General features: G+C 40.1%; 2 protein-coding genes across 2 annotated transcripts; one reads left to right on the forward strand and one right to left on the reverse strand.

Annotated features, from left to right (window-relative positions):
* Positions 1-3,473: 3,473 nt before the first annotated feature.
* cdc123 (cell division cycle 123 homolog (S. cerevisiae)) lies at positions 3,474-11,362 on the reverse strand. Its single transcript, XM_044020972.1, has 13 exons — positions 11,222-11,362; positions 10,915-10,986; positions 10,476-10,539; positions 10,152-10,184; positions 9,882-9,977; positions 9,647-9,753; positions 7,626-7,677; positions 6,795-6,870; positions 6,586-6,708; positions 5,770-5,798; positions 5,569-5,673; positions 4,428-4,565; positions 3,474-4,234 (listed from the first exon to the last, which is right to left on the reverse strand). Exons 1-13 carry the CDS (start codon positions 11,293-11,295, stop codon positions 4,169-4,171), a joined length of 1,035 nt encoding a protein of 344 aa, XP_043876907.1. The 5' UTR covers positions 11,296-11,362; the 3' UTR covers positions 3,474-4,168.
* A 472-nt stretch (positions 11,363-11,834) lies between these two features.
* nudt5 (nudix (nucleoside diphosphate linked moiety X)-type motif 5) lies at positions 11,835-15,377 on the forward strand. Its single transcript, XM_044020973.1, has 10 exons — positions 11,835-11,919; positions 12,149-12,222; positions 12,509-12,576; positions 12,664-12,716; positions 12,794-12,901; positions 13,377-13,472; positions 13,671-13,772; positions 14,012-14,020; positions 14,107-14,160; positions 14,257-15,377. The coding sequence occupies exons 2-10, from the start codon at positions 12,166-12,168 to the stop codon at positions 14,364-14,366; spliced, it is 657 nt and encodes a 218-aa protein (XP_043876908.1). The 5' UTR covers positions 11,835-11,919; positions 12,149-12,165; the 3' UTR covers positions 14,367-15,377.
* The last annotated feature ends 695 nt before the right edge of the window (positions 15,378-16,072 follow it).

The raw sequence follows: 16,072 nt of genomic DNA on the forward strand, positions 1-16,072 counted from the left end.
CTCTCTCTCTCTCTCTCTCTCTCGCTCGCTCTCTCTTTCTCGCCTGGACATCAGCAGCTGTCAAACCTCGACGGGATATCTACACCTCCGGTAAGGACTTTCACAATAAAAGCCTAAATTAAAACAGACTAAAAACATAGACTAATAAAATAAAAGTAATTTAATCAATGTCAGACCTAAGAATATTTTACTCCAGTGTGTACAATCTACATGGTGGGTCTATCTGGAAAAAGAGAGAGACCAATTTAAGCAAGAAATCTTAAACTTAAAGTCATAGTTGTAGTATATATATATTTATTTTTGATGTGGCTTTGCTCTGCAACAAACAAAAAACCAAAGGCTCAAACAAGTATATTTCTGGAAGTACTGTATCTCACCATTTTAACAGCCTTCTTAACTGCTCACGTTTCAGCTTGATCTGCTGGTCTACTGCTGCCATGTTTGGTAGATTTGTCACTATGGATTTAAAACAGCAACTGCACACAATAACATATATGAAATTAGTGATGGAGGCAGCAGTGAATCAACAACTACAGTGAGTTTTCCTTGTGTCCGCTGCACCAGTGTGTCAGGTTAGTTAACAATGTATCATGACATGAACTATGCCTTTAACCACATAATTTACAAAAAGAGTGCAGCAGACCCTCGACCTCGTGTTTACGGCCAGTGTTACTTTTACTGGCTATTACTTAATTATGTTGTGCTTTTACTTTGAAAACAATATCCCATAACTTCCGGCGCTACACTGGTACAATTAGCCTGACTTGATCCCAGACCTGCTGCCACCTGCGCCGACGTTAACGACATTAACTGTGAATTATCGGAGTTTCCACTTCACCACCAACAATGTAATGTGTTACAATCTACAGATATCCTCCTCTGTTCTTTTCTGAGCCTCCCCGAAACATAAAATGTGTCATTATTTATAAAAACAGAGGGTTACTGTGACCGTGAGTGCTGTCCGACACAGAGATGGAGGTGAAGTGTGCACGGGTGTCTGGGTCGGGACGTGTCAGCGGTGAATTCGCAATGCGCAAAGTTGACGACAACAACCAACCCACTTCCGTCAATATTTGGAATCCCCTCGGGGAAAATGGCGTTTGCGTGGATCAGCTGTGACCCGACACAGCTGCACGTTTACCCGAGTTTTACTCGCCCACATAACACCTGGATTACAACAGAGGGACCATGATCCCAGGACACTGACAGCTGCAGGGAGATGAAGTCAGCTCTGGCCTGTCTCTGTCCACAACAAACACACACACACTGTATTAGTTGTGTGTGATACAGTAGGGGAGGCACAGGCAGGAGGGAGGGGGGAGGTACAGAGGGGGGCCAGTGTGTTTCAGCCTCAGCTGCTCATGAGTATTCTGCCTGCAAACTACTGCAGCTCTTCCTCCTCAGCAGCAGCAGCCAAGGAAACTCCCCTCCTCCCGCCATTCCCCCACTTTACCCAACACACACAACCTCATCCCTTTTACTCTGAGTCAGCAAATCTGACCCCTGATGAAAGACGATTGGTCCACTGCAGTGGAGGATGGAGAGGAGGCTAGGGAGGGTTTAAAAAGGGGGAGAAGGTCAGGGAGGACAGGGCAGCAGCTTTAAAGGTGGAATATGCAACACGAGGCCTAACAAGTTCTAGAGGCAGTAGCATCTCAGCTGAGGACAGGAAGAGGCTGATTTAAAAAGCCAGTTCTGTCCTTAGATGCCCCCGTGAACCAGTGGAGGTGGTGGGAGAGAGGAGAATGACTGCCAAGCTATCATCTCTGATGGACAGTCTCTCCCACTCCCTACAGGACACAATCACAGCATTGGGCAGCTCCCCCAGTAACAGACTGAAACATTCTCAATGTCTGAAGGGTTATTGCATTGTTATCGCATTGTTATTATTCTGCCTTTGTTTTGTGAAAATGCTGCAACCTTTATCTGAAAATGGTCTCTGACGTTTTTTCAGTCATACTCCAACCTGTTTGCGCCCCTCTCGCTTTACTCCTCCGCATGTATACTTGGCAAGTTGACCGATTGCCTATTTTAGTCGGACTATTAAACTTTGCATGTGAACGAGTGTTTGATTCTTTGCATACTCTGCTCATCGTTTTTACATTTAACATTTTACTATTTTCTATGTATTTTAAATGTGACTATGCAGCACTGTGACCATGTTTTTAAAAGGTGCTTTATCAGAAAATTGGATTGAAATGGCAGATTCCATGAACAGAGAGCTCCACAAACTGCAAAAGGCTCTGAAATAGCAAGTTCTTATCCTATGCACTTGTAAGTAACTTGATGCACACATGATGTTACATGTTTGTTTTCATTGGCTGGAGTGGGTATGATAGCTTACTGGTATTAGGAAAAATGTGTTTAATAAAGTAGATGGCTCACAGGGACACTCAGGCAGAGTCATTGTTAGTAATTGTTTGCAATATCCATGGTTTTTGCTAAAGTCTGCTTCAACAACAGGCCAATTACAGAACTTCCTCCGCTAATGTTTCCCCTGGCAGTAAGAAATTATGTTCCTGCTTGATTATACCTCAGTGGAAGGAAGAGAAGAAAATATTATCTAAATAAAAATTCTCAGATGAACACACATTTCTCAACTTATGCGGCACACGTCAGGAGCAAAGCAAGTCAACTGGACCCACAATGCAGTTCGGTAACAGTTCAGAAACAGAATTTACACTTTTAACCCTGCAGACAGGCTCCTATTGGACAACACCAGCTGTCAATCACACTGGTGTCCACTCACATGTCCCACAACTGATTGACTATTTCCCTCCTTACAAACTTGACATCATGTTCTATTGACGATGAGCTGAAACAAGTGAGCGCAACCATCAACATCAGCCCCTGGTGGCTATTTAATATATTCCTGCTTCCTAGTAAGCTTCAACCAGCAAGATTTACACCACTTCTTATATATGCCGCATATGATCTGTGATTATATTCAGATTATCCTTTTTATAGTATAGTATAAGAGATATATTTGGAAAACCCCCAGAAAAACACCTCTCATTGACAGCCAATTTATGACCCTCTGACCACAACACTGGTCTGATTTTAACGTTTGTCTTCACAAACTCTGTAGTACAGACATCAGAAGTGAAACTTGTTTGTCATGTCAGGCTAAGTGAGGACACCAGCCCCAGGTCCTGATGGTGTGTTTACAGCTAGAATTCATTTTCATAATGATGATTCATGTGAAACACTCCCCACAATATGTGGCTTGTACACCATTTCCCGTCCGCGGCGTTCCGGTCGAGGGAACCATAACTCGCATTGCACCGGCTTTTTCCATCTCACTGTAATTGCTCTATCACTCTACCAAAGGAGGGAAAAAAAACAAAAATACAAACCCAAAATGAACTGCCGTGCACCGAGCACACATAGCTCATTTAGCTCTGGGGCGTAAAACCGCAATCAATTTCTAATGTGCTAGTTTACTACACCCACCAGACTGACAGCCGAGTCAATACATGACAAAGAAATTTAATGGTGTGGATTTTTTTTTGTACAGCAATGCATGATGGGAAAACAGGACTTGAGAGCAGTGCCCGGAGCGACTCGGAGCAATGAGTGTGTCAAAAGTGCTCAGAGGAAATTGGTAGTGGGAGATTGAGAGGCAAGGACGGCGGCGAAGGAAAGAAAATTCAATGTAGCCAAGTCATAAACAGCTTAAGTGTTAAATAGGGAAGTCTTTCACCGCCTCATAATGACACACAACACTCAGCACAGTTACACTGACATTTGTGCGATTTAAATCCAGGAAGAGTTGTGCAGAAATTAAGACGTATCAGCAAATACACAGTTATGAAATTGTGTTGTTTTTCTTCCCTCTTAGAATATTACACCAAAACTTTACGAGACTTCTGAGGCTTCTCTGCGGTGTTAGATGAAGAGAAAACAGTGACAGAAAATGAACCCTTAATAGCCTAAAACACAATGTGTTAATTTAACGCCATGATTAAAAAAAACTCATTAAGACGCCTCAGATACAACACACACGGTTACCAGTGGAGCAAAAGGAGAAACTTGGTGATAGTTTTCAACAAGAAAGCTCAAAGAGAACAGAGGAACAGAGGGTAAAGAGTCACTTCATGCAGAAAGCATTATATATGGAGATTCTTCGTACACTAGCAGCTATTTTTCAGGTTTCAGGGCAACTGTTTCACTGTGGAGCATTCTCCTCTTCTTCCTCCTCCTCCTCCTCAGACTCTTCCTGCTGGCTTTTCTTCTGGGGAATTTGAAAGAAGGATTGACATTTTATGTTTCTGTATTAACTTGATGAAATCCAAGATTTTACATTTATTAATGTATCAGAATAAATATAAATTCAGGTGTAAATGATTAAAAAAAAAAGAAGAAGCTAACTACTACTCCTCAACAACACTGAAGCCTGAGAGTTTAACGATTTGAACTTGGTATACCAGTTTGAGGAAGTCGATGAGTTTGTAAGCGTCTTCTCCGGTTGAGAGGTCTGCAAAATCTCTTGGGATTCTGTAGCTCAGACACGGACTGGGCTGCACCGTCACCTCACTGGTGGTGTGGCGGAACGCCGGAGCCTCCTGCACACACGGCGCCGACACATGATGAAACCGTTTTCACTCCTTAAATGCCGAGATTCTCTTCTTCACACATAATACATGTTAGTAAACAGTGGCTGAGGATGTGTGAAAAAACACTACAAGTGTGGAGTAAAGACTGAAAACACTTTCTCTTCTCAGTCTTCTCATAAAAACCCTCAGTGCGCTTTATCCCTGGTTTGCTGTTCACTTGTGAGTGACTGCACCTGCACTGCCTTTGGTTTGACTAACAGGTTAAGATGTCTTTGTCCTGCAAATAATCCCAGTCTTCCCAGGATGTTAAACCACATAGTAAAGCTCTGCCACTTCATTTAAAATTCATAAAGATGTGAAAATGAAGTAGAGAAGACAGACAGAAAGATGAGCAGAGGGAGACAGAGAGCAGGGAATTCAGTATGTCATTAAACTGTGACCAAAATGGTGAAAATGTCACTTCTCCACATGTTTGTTGAACAAGTGGTTTGAAAGTGTTTATGTTAATATTCTGTACAATCAGTGAGGTTTGCAGACACTGGGCCCCATTAAAGTTTGTGAGTGATTTTAGTTACCACCTTAGGACCTTTTCAGGCATAAACACTGACCTTGTCAGGACCAGTAGTCCTCATGGAGACCAAAATATGGTCCTAATGAGGAAGAACCTCATTTCGGAGTTTAGGGGCTAAGATTTGTGATTCTTGTTAAGGTTAGATTTAAGGTTTGCAAAAGGTTAAGGTTAGGGATAACACTTTGTTTAGAGTGGCCAAGAGAATGTTGCTGATTTTTACATGATTCGACACCTAACTTTTTACACATACCAACCTTTAAAATCATTACAAATTTGGTAAGGTGGTTAGTAACACTTTGTGGGATGCAAAATTCAGAAGCTATTTTTAGCACTTTACATCCCCCTTTAACATACTTGAGGTCTTCAACGCGCCTTGTAATCTGTAATCTGTAATCTTAAATTAACGACTTTCCTGAATGAACATGTCTGGCGATGGCTGACCTGCTGTTGGGAGACGTCTCCTCCAGATGTCAGCTCCTCCCAGCTGAACAGCAGAGAGTCTGTCACCTCTCCAAATGGGTTCAGATCAATCAGCCACACCCTCCCCTGCAACACACACACACACACAAAAACTTAACAGTCTGCAAAGGCAGTGTGTTTGACAATTGATTTTTCTCAGACAGAATTCATCAGAGTGCTTACCTGGCTGTCCCTGTAGACATCAAACACAACTGCAAAACAGACAGAATTATATAAACCGTGGTGAATTTCATAAATACAAAGTTAAAAGAAGCTGGTAACACTGTGTCAAATTCAATTTTAAAATCACAATTGTGTGAAAAACAACACACTCATTCAAAGCTTTCCCCTGCCTTCGCTCTGCCTGACTGAGCCATTAAAAATGCACAAGATGTCACATGTATCGATCGAAATGTCTTACCACAACGAGAGCAGTGTTATATATTTTGCTGAATTGTCTTCTTATATTGTCTCTAATGCTTCCAGCAACTTTCAATCCAAGAACAAACAAAAACCTTTCTAAGCAGCCTGATGAGGAATTTTACTCATGCAGAAGTCTGGATCTTGACATGGACAAGTTGACACTTTTGCTTCATAAAAACATGGCTGCCAGCAGAGACACATTTTGAATAGTGTCTTCGTCTCACCATTAGACAAACATTTCTGGACTGGAATATGAAGTTTGTGTTGCTTTGTAAACTGCTCACTAAAGTCCACAGAGAAAATCAACACTTCTACAGCACACAGGACCTGTTGATCCTCTGCTGCCTCCACCAGTGAGTTGAAATCATTTGTTCAGAGACAACGGCTGACACAAACTAACTTTCATTTTAGTAATTATTTTTGTTTTAAAGATAAAACTGATTTCAATGATAAATCCACTCCCACACAACTTGGTCTTTTGCCCTGATGAAAAGGTGCCTGGCAGCAAAAATTCCAAATAGTGCATTCAACAATATATATATTTCATAAATGAAAGACATGAAAGGTGCTGCTCACAGTCTTCGTCAAGGAAATTGTACTGGATGTGCTGGCTGAAGAAGTCCTGTATGGCCTGACTGATCTGCTCCTCCTGCTTCAGGACGTGCTGGTAATACTGAGTGTAGTCTCTCTGAGAAATCGCTGCGAGATTAAACAAGACACACACCATCAGACGAGCTGAAACTGAATTTAACAACGGTGTCTAAAACACGTGGCTGAAACATTACCGATCAGTTTGTTTTCTTTGACGAAGCAGCGGAACTCTCCACCAGGAATTAGCTCGCTCCACTTCCTCAGGACCAGCTGGTGACATAAGAAAACATGTGTGATTCAATCCACGTTTGTGCGTAGACAAATTGAACATGATGAGGTGTACAAATATGGCAAAATATGACATTAGTTTTGTGCAAAAACCTATGAAATCAGGTTAACGTTGAAGTGATTTTGTTTATGGTGTGGTTGCATGAGGTATTTACATATAGCCAGCAACTTATATAGAGATGAATGTGCTCATTTTCCTGCACCAGAGTCGATTAAAAAACATCAACTGCAACTGCCTCGCTTGGTCAGTTTGTGTCATTTGGGTGAGTCTGAATGAAGGATTTCAAAATCCAAAGACACAAAATAACACATCTGAACGAACTCATTGGCAGCATTGGATCAACTTCTGTATTCTGTGATGTAAAAGCAATAGATTTATTTATGGACTTTGGTGTAAGGAGTGAGTAGTTTACAAAGAGACACAAACTAAAGTTTATCAAAAAACAAAAATGCTGTTTAACACAAAGATAATTAGAAAATATTAAAATATCAATATATCAGATACTGAAGCGAGCATAGATTTTATTCAGAGTCTTTCTGTAATGCAAATAAAGTCTGTGTTTCCTGCTGTCCCATGTTTTCACTGAGCTCGCAGCTACATGTCACTGTCTGATTCTCAGAACAGACGGAGTAAAGTGAGATGTATGCAAGATGTTAACTATGTAACTACCTCACATGACCCCACTCCAGATAGCCAGAACTATCCCTTTAATATACTTTGAAACACTTTTAAATACCTCATAGTTGATGACAGGATCTGGAGAGTCCTTGTCACTACACTGAAGAAATCTGCAAACACAAGCATGTTAAAAATTAACAAAATCAGCAGCACGGGTACAATCAGAGCCATTGCTCCACTAACTCTGAAATTCGGAGAGTTTCAAAGTTTCGATAAAAAGTCCGGGGCACAAGCATACATCACACAAACAGCTTTCCCAAGGCTGTGCACTGCACTACATCATTCGCTGAGTTAAATGTTCACTGTGCACGGCGGAGAAGCGTAAGTCATAAATCTACATCGCAATAATTCCTCCACAGGCATTTTACTGCAGACTCTCATCAGCCTGAGTCTGAGCAAACCTGGCTATTTGCTGACGTTGATTGTCTCATAAAGTTTTGAAGACTAATTTATTCTTTGTGAGCTTTAAAATGGTTAAAATTGCCTCTTTTGCCCATCAATCTATTGATTAAATATTCATACCCTGAATTCAGCCCTGAGCAGAAGTGCCTTTGGCAGTAATTACTGCTTTGAGTCCTGGCCTTTCCAGATATTTTATCTGGGGCTGACGTCTCAGCTTTGGCTGGGCCACTGATCAGCTGCTTTCAAACGTACTGGAGATTATACATACAGTACATATTAAACATACATCTATACATAGGTCTACATGGTGAATACTGGGCTGCATATCGCAAATCAATATCTGTCAGAAAAAGTCCTATGTCTGACTCCATCCACTTTGTAACCACATGCGTTTGTGCCGATAATTTGCAATGCTCATTTTGGATTTTTACTATTGAGTATCTTCAAAGATTGAGTCCAATCCAATGCTTGTATTTGCTTAGATGACAGAGTTGCACAGTTCCCTATTTTTAAAAAGTTGATGCAGTGAGTAAAATAAATAAAGATGGACGAAACGGAGCAATACCACTGAAAATCATGGGTGCAGTACAGATTCAATAATCCAATCAGTAAGGAAAACAACAAAGTATTGGGTAAATGTCTATACCAATGCAAAAGATGCACAGACGTGTGTAGGGTGGTGATGGAGATAACGTTTGGGATGGATGTAGAAAACGGACAAATTGAGTACAAATGGGCCTTTGGTAAATAAAGAGGGAGAGAGAGCAGGCTGACAAAACCAGTTCTTAGGGCTTTCACTTTTTATTCAAAATTCTATATTATTTTTGAACATAGGATATAAAGTTCACTTTTGAACTGTAATTATGTGCTCAAAATTAGGGCTGCATGATATACTGTAACTCTGCTTGAACTGCGATAATGTTTCTCCCACATTCAGTCCCAGCAAACACTTCTTAATTTTCACAGGATCCTTAATATCAATGAGCTTTATTTGGAGCGCTTGTTTTATATCAGGTCAGTGTGTGTTTTTAGCATGTTTCTCCATCATTTATCTCCTCTACCCCTTTGTATGAGCACACACACACACACAGAGTGGAGTGAAAGTTAACACGGGTAAACGATGAGTTAATTGTTTCTCACAATGCAAAAACTAGGCTGAAATATCAGCGCATGTGAAAGATTGTTGTTCTTCCTCCATGAACCGGGTGTCATGGAGGCTGTGTTTGTAAAACACACCATGGCTGTGGGGACATCCTTTATTATACATGATATTAAAGTACTAATAATGTAACTGAGCAGTTAAGAACATCTAAACAGTGCAGCTAATAAGAAAACAAAAAGCCGCTGGCTACAACAACGTCCTGTATAAACCCTTTAATAAAAAACTCTTTTTTATAAACCCTACTATATTGAATATTTATTTATTATATTTATTAGTACATTTGAACGAATTACGGGTCGATTTCTGGAAAACGTGACCGCACATGCACTACAGCTCCCAGAGTAGAGAGAGAGAGAACAAAACAAACTCGTGGCTATATCTATTTTATGCATTTAAAATCAAATCTCCAACTTGCTGTAAAGGGAAAGTGTCTGAATATTTAGTAAGTCAGGGTATTTTTCAAGTAAGTCAGGGTGGTTTACATGTGTGTCGATGTTGTTGGACACCAAACTTACGGCTGTGTGAGGTCGTGGGTGACGAAATCTGAACTTTTAAAGAGCAGGAATATATCACTGAGGCTGTGACACTGCAAGGAGCTGTTCAGAGCAATCCAATTAGCATCCTGGAGAAGAGAGATAGAGAGAGACAGTTGGTTATGTAAGGCTGAGCTGAGGAGAGCAAAAAAAACTTTTAAAAAGCTGAGGGCAGTGTTATTTTTTTCTGGGTTTTTTGTTTGTTTGTTTTTTTTACCCGAGGAGCACTCCAGTTGAGTTTGGGAAAGACACGGCCACCCAGGGCATTTATTGCCTCTAGCACTTTAGAGGTGAATTCTGGGAACTCAGGAGCCTGGCAGACACAATCATCCTTGCATTATTAAATCATGAAGATGAGGATACCACAATAGACTTAATTAAATAATAAAACACACTTCATTGTAGAGAGCAGTAAGTCATCATTGTAGTGAAGAGAATACTAAATATGTTCAAACTTGTTGGCTGAAGAGACCACTGATGCACTTACTGTGACAGTGGTGGTTGTCTCATCATCTGACCACTTGAGGGCAGTACACAGCCCAGGATTAAAGGAGAGAGAAGATTAAATGCATTGCATGCAAAAAACTCACAAATAAAGGAATTATACCACCACATCCAAGATTATTAAATGTAAATAAAAAAGTGCACCTGACTTAACTTGTTAATCTTCCTCATCTTCTAACAAATGCAAATACTTTAAAATACACAACATATTTTGGTTGAATTATCATATTTCTGTCTCTGAACCAAAGAGAAGAAAAGCAACAACAAAAACTTTAACAAACCACCTTATTTTCTGTTATGTTTATACCTGAATGTCTTCCTCTGCATCAGAGTTGTTGTTGTTAGTGTGTGTTTGTTGTGTGCTGTGGTCACTGAAGAAGAGAAACCAGAGAAGAACGAGTTAATGTTTTATTTGTGACAAACAAGACATGATTTTAACCCATTCATAAGACACAAAACAGTTCTGATAACCTAAACCTGTAACCTGTCTCCCACTCTTCCTATAATGGTGATGAGGAAACTACTCAGACTGATAAGTAATAACAAATGCTGATATTTCCTGGTCCTAATGAGGCAGAACCTCATTTTGGAGGAACTGCTTAAGTTTAAGTCTAATGTTTGAATTGCGGTTAGGTTAAGGTTAAAGTTAGACATTAACCGGTTGTGGTTAAGCTTAGGGATAGTCAATGCAGAGTCCTAATAAGAAAAGCTGTGAAAATTTGCGTGTGCGCTTAAGTGTCTCTTACCTCCCAGAGACTACCAGTGTCCCATCGTCCAGTAAATATTCTATTACATTCTGAGGCAGTGGGAGAATAAGACTGAAGAAAAAGAGAACAGTATATTTAATGAATCATTCGGATACCAACAACCAACACAGAGATAAGGGTTGAGAAGGTCTCTGCTCAGAAAAGACAGTGAACAGGACGTAAACACATGGGAAGAATACACACAGGCTACAGATCCTGATCTTTCTGTCTGTTAGTTCATTTTAGCTGTGTGGCTAAATATGATGAAATATTATCCTGCTTATTCAAACAAACGGCAGTTGTTTACCTTTTAATAGTATGTTTCTTGAATATCGGATACCAAACCGAAAACTGACAGTTAACAACTTGCTCCTTCTTCATGCTGCAATATCCTGTAATGGAAAAGTGTCCATCAGTGAATATCGTCCGAACCGCTGATATTTTCACAACTCTCTCGATACTAATTTCTATCATCCATATCGCATTTTTAAGAGGAAATGTGTTCAAAGTACTTAAAGTCCATTGACATCAAACGTGAATGTTTGTTTTTTTATTGCACTAATATAAACAGTGATAAATGTATGTTTTCTGATGGGGACGTTTCTTTGTGGTGCACACAGAGGCGTGGTCAAAGTAAACCCCGCTGAATTCAACATAGATCGTTTATAAACAGGAGTTGTCACTCCGTATTCCCTAAAAGTACAGACGCAACGACCACTTCAACCACAACACGCGGTTAAAATAGATTCCATGTATAACATAACCTTATACATAATTTATCTGGACAAAGGGGGAAACACTTCCGTTTTTCTAGGGAAGACGTATGCATGTATTATAAAATGTATACAAATTATTATTATTCTGAAAATAAACTGTTTCTTTCTTTCTTCTTCATAAAACTCGAGTCAAGTGATGTTTGCAGTCACCGGAAGTGGTAACAGCGTGACACATCTGTGCTTTTGGACATCTTTGCTGCCACTGACTAGCGAACGGTTGCGATTTCACGTGAGTTAAGTTTAGTTTTCAATATGTTCGTGGCTGTGTAGTTTTTAACACGCCTTTTCCAAATGGTGTTGCCACTCTAAACTGTGACGGAGCGATTATGTATAAGAGCAACAGGCGGCGTTCAGCTTGGTTGGAGTTGAGCAGCTGTAGCAGCTGCTAATTGGGCAACTCATGACCAGAAACCGGGCCGTGATGTAAAAACTTAACTCGTCTTCCCATTCATTTTCAGTCGTCCACGTATCGACAATGAGCAATAATGAGGAACCCAAAGTGACCACAACTCCACACATAATGAAAGAAGAGGTACGTTTGTGATTTTACACAATCTTTCTTATTCCCCATCAACATTTTCATTTTTCACTTAATGAGCCCACCCCCACCTCGGAACATACAGTAAGCAGATGAACAAACAAGTAGTGATATAAATAAATGAAATCGAAAATAATTTACAAATGTTTCTCCTACAAGCGAGTACAGAGTACAAATACACATTTAATAGCATACAATTGGACTGGAAAGTAGCTGCACAGTTATGTGATACTGAGTAATTTTGCTGTGTTAAGTACTCACACTGCTCTCTGTGTTCCAGGTCATGGCAACAGGAAAATGGTTGAAACTGGAGAAAACTACATACATGGACCCAGCTGGAAACACCAGGTATGGTTCAATCATTCACTAACATAGCTTCAGAACCCAAGCAGCTTCCTTTGGTGCAGTTTTCAGCCCCCTTTTGTCATCCACCAGAACTTGGGAGACGGTGAAGAGGACCACTAGGCAAACCAACACAGAAGCAGATGGTGAGCATGAAAGTTTCTTTCTCATTTGTTGACACATGTTACAAGAGTTGTTTGGGTGTAACACAATTTACATGCAGGTGTGGGAATCATTGCACTCCTGAAGCGGACGCTCCACAGAGACTGTGTAGTGATGGTGAAGCAGTTTCGTCCTCCTATGGGATGCTGTACTCTGGAGTTTCCTGCAGGTCAGACTGTTTCTCACTTGTGATTGTGGATCAGCAATTCATGAAACCCATCAGAATAGACATTCGCTGTGTCTCAATTCAGGAGCTGTCTCTAAATTTGAAGGCTAATTATGTCAGTGCACCATGACCCAGCTGTCTCATTTTGCTGGCTCCAACAAATGTGGTCTTTCCAGCAAGCAATGAAGAACACCCAACAAGTGTATCCTTCCTGATGAGCTGAATGTTTTCAAACAAAACACATATCTTCAACTATATTGAATATCTATCTAACAGTGCACTTGTTGGTTTTGTTGGTGACCAATCCCTTTGTAGACTAGACTGTCTTATTCTCGTTCAGCCTCCACAGTCTATGGGGCCGATGATGGAACCCCTGCCCTCATGGGCTGCATAGACTGCATGAGGCAGCCCTTGAGCTGAGACACAGTTTTTGCTTTTTTCCGCACTCACCGGGGCTGATAGGAATTGCTGTGTGCAGGGTTGATTGACGATGGTGAAACAGCAGAGGCTGCTGCCTTGAGGGAGCTGAAGGAAGAAACCGGCTACAAAGGCGAAGTAGTAGGAGTCACTCCAGGTATCATTTCACTTTGGACACTTGATTGTGTTAGCTTCTTCTGCAGGTTCTATTGTTATCTCTTGTGTTTGTTTGAGAGGTTCAGGGGTCTGATATGCATTTCTGGGAACTCAATTCAAGTGGCTGTGTAAAGTCTGCATGGATGTATGAGTGTAAGTAAGCTTTTGGTGTTCCGTAATGATACTGCTTTGATTGTAGTGACCTGTCTGGACCCCGGGCTGTCTAATTGCACCACCCAAATTGTCATGGTCAACATCAATGGAGATGACATAGAGAATATTAACCCAACACAGCAGCTCGGTGAGTGGACTGGCAGCATTTATTCGTCCAAGCACATGTTTGTTTAGTTGACACCTAGCACTTTACAAATCATTGTTGCATTCAGACCATTGTCAAATGAGATCACACAGTGCTCCACATGACTCTGTGTTTCTCAGTGTAGCTGTGATTAGATCTCGCACTACGTACTGTGTATTGAGAAAATGTTAGCATGTCACACACTACAAAGACAAATAATCGTCTTCTGTGTTCTTCCATAGGTGATGGAGGTGAGTTTGATTTTTCTTCTTCTCTTGAAATCTTCTTTCTATTGTCAAGTGAACAGTCACACAAGGCTTTTGTCTTTTCTTTCCAGAATTTGTCGAAGTCATTCATTTACCTCTTGATGAATTCCAGATGAGAATAGATGGTGAGACTTCGGCGTTTTCAGTCAAGTTACCATTAGAGCAACAAAGAGACCCTCCTTGCCCACAATAACGTACACTTGTTTTGTTTGAATGTGCAGATCTGATGAAGAAAGAGAAAATTGTGGTGGATGCTAAAGTTTACATCTTTGCCATGGGCATGGTTCAGGCTTTCTTCAAACCGAGGGAACTCCCTGTCCTGAAACAGTGAAGCACATGAGAAGAGTTTGAGGTGTAATAACCTGTAGCAATAGCGTCCCCGCACAGGACTTGTAAGTTTGGAAAATGCATTGCTTAACTATTATTGGATGAAGAATTTGTCTTGAATTGGGCGTGTAACTAATATTTTTTATTTGTCGATGAAATGTAATGACCATCCACAAAGCAGCATCACAGGTGATGTGGTGCAACTTTGTGTTTAAATCATTCTCAATATAAAATCATTGAAGTCACTTTAATTATTAGCACTGTTGTATTAGGCTTTAATCTTGTATGCCTTATGTGATTTACAGTTATTTACAGGTTTTCTATATCTTATGAATGCTGTCTACTGTATTTTATTATGTGCAAACTTCACTGCTTTGCTGACTTGTTGGAGGAACACTAAGCTGATAAACCTTATACATAGAGTTTAGTGTGAGGTAAAATGAGCTCCATTTACTTGGTATATGTACCCCTTTCCTTTGGACAAGTAGTCAAATGTCAGATTTTGGAGTTAGCCTCACAAATTTGAATATTTGTTGACTAATAGTTAAAGAAATCAACCAAGAATTGGAGAACAATGAGAAAGCAGTAGATGGTTAAATCACTTGAGCACATTCCCTTTTCCTAATTTCAGGCGCTAATAGTCACAGAAATCAACCAGGAATTGGAGGACAATGAGAAAGCAGTAGATGGTGAAATCACTCTAGTACATTCCCTCTTGCTTATTTCCTATCAAAGCGTCCTGGGAGCTGAGTAAATAAGTAAAATAAGTATTAGCCACATTTCCTGCAAGGTGATTAGATATACATAATAAACAATTTACTGTGGTGACAAGAACAGAGAATTGCATTTCTTCAACATTTCATTCAAAATTAATGTAGATTGTGGAGAATAATAATTTCCTCTACTTCTTGCTGTGTTTCTAACCTCATTGTGGTGCAATTTAACGGACCCTTTTGCTGTACTTGACTTAGAAACTAGAAATGACTTACCAATTAATAAAATTGATACTACCTTTGCTTTTACTAGGATCTGGACTTCTTTCACCAACACCTGAGCAAATTCACATGGCACATGTATTTAATATTTCACATATGGCCCTACATTTACCTTTTCACTATTAACTAAGCTCCTCCTGCAGCTCACTAAGTTGTTCACTGGTCTTTGCTGCCCCCCAGTGCTTCCTACCAGAACAACAGTGGGGGAAAAAGTAGTAAATGCTCCATGGACAATGACATTCAACTAAAAGCACATTAGAAAGTGTCTGTCAGAGGTGGGATTCGAACCCATGAACTTTTGACCCGCTTCAACATTTGACCAATCACGCCGGAGAAGAGCAGAATGAAATGATAAAATAATAGTTATATTGTAAATAGTTTAAAATATTCATTATTAAATTATTGGTATATTATTCTGCTCACTGAATAGTTGTAGAATTTCTTTGTTCATTAATGAAGTATGGATATTGTTTACAGTAAATTGTATGAAAAATATATAATCTATATTTGTTGCAATGTCTGTGATCTGTTCTAATTAAATCTGTAAAACCTTTATTTGTTTCTTTAATGTCCATGAACAAATCAAACCTGTGTACCTGTGATGATGACAACATTCAATAACAGAATGAAATGGGTGGTAGAGATTAGACCATTGATTTTCCACTGTCACAGCTCCGTCAGGGGTGAGCGTGTGATTTGATTGGGTGCGTGCGGC

This window comes from Solea senegalensis, linkage group LG3, assembly GCF_019176455.1.
Source record: "Solea senegalensis isolate Sse05_10M linkage group LG3, IFAPA_SoseM_1, whole genome shotgun sequence".
In the NCBI taxonomy this organism is placed as follows: Eukaryota; Metazoa; Chordata; class Actinopteri; order Pleuronectiformes; family Soleidae; genus Solea; species Solea senegalensis.

Excerpts from the sequence above, each read along its gene's own strand:
- nudt5 (XM_044020973.1), top strand. The coding sequence starts at position 12,166 with ATGAGCAATAATGAGGAACCCAAAGTGACCACAACTCCACACATAATG. Across the intron at positions 12,223-12,508 it reads CACACATAATGAAAGAAGAG|GTCATGGCAACAGGAAAATG; the intron begins GTACGTTTGTGA and ends TCTGTGTTCCAG. Across the intron at positions 12,577-12,663 it reads GACCCAGCTGGAAACACCAG|AACTTGGGAGACGGTGAAGA; the intron begins GTATGGTTCAAT and ends GTCATCCACCAG.
- cdc123 (XM_044020972.1), bottom strand. The coding sequence starts at position 11,295 with ATGAAGAAGGAGCAAGTTGTTAACTGTCAGTTTTCGGTTTGGTATCCG. Across the intron at positions 6,871-7,625 it reads ATCCTGTCATCAACTATGAG|CTGGTCCTGAGGAAGTGGAG; the intron begins GTATTTAAAAGT and ends TTATGTCACCAG. Across the intron at positions 4,235-4,427 it reads TCATCGACTTCCTCAAACTG|AAGAAAAGCCAGCAGGAAGA; the intron begins GTATACCAAGTT and ends CAAATTCCCCAG.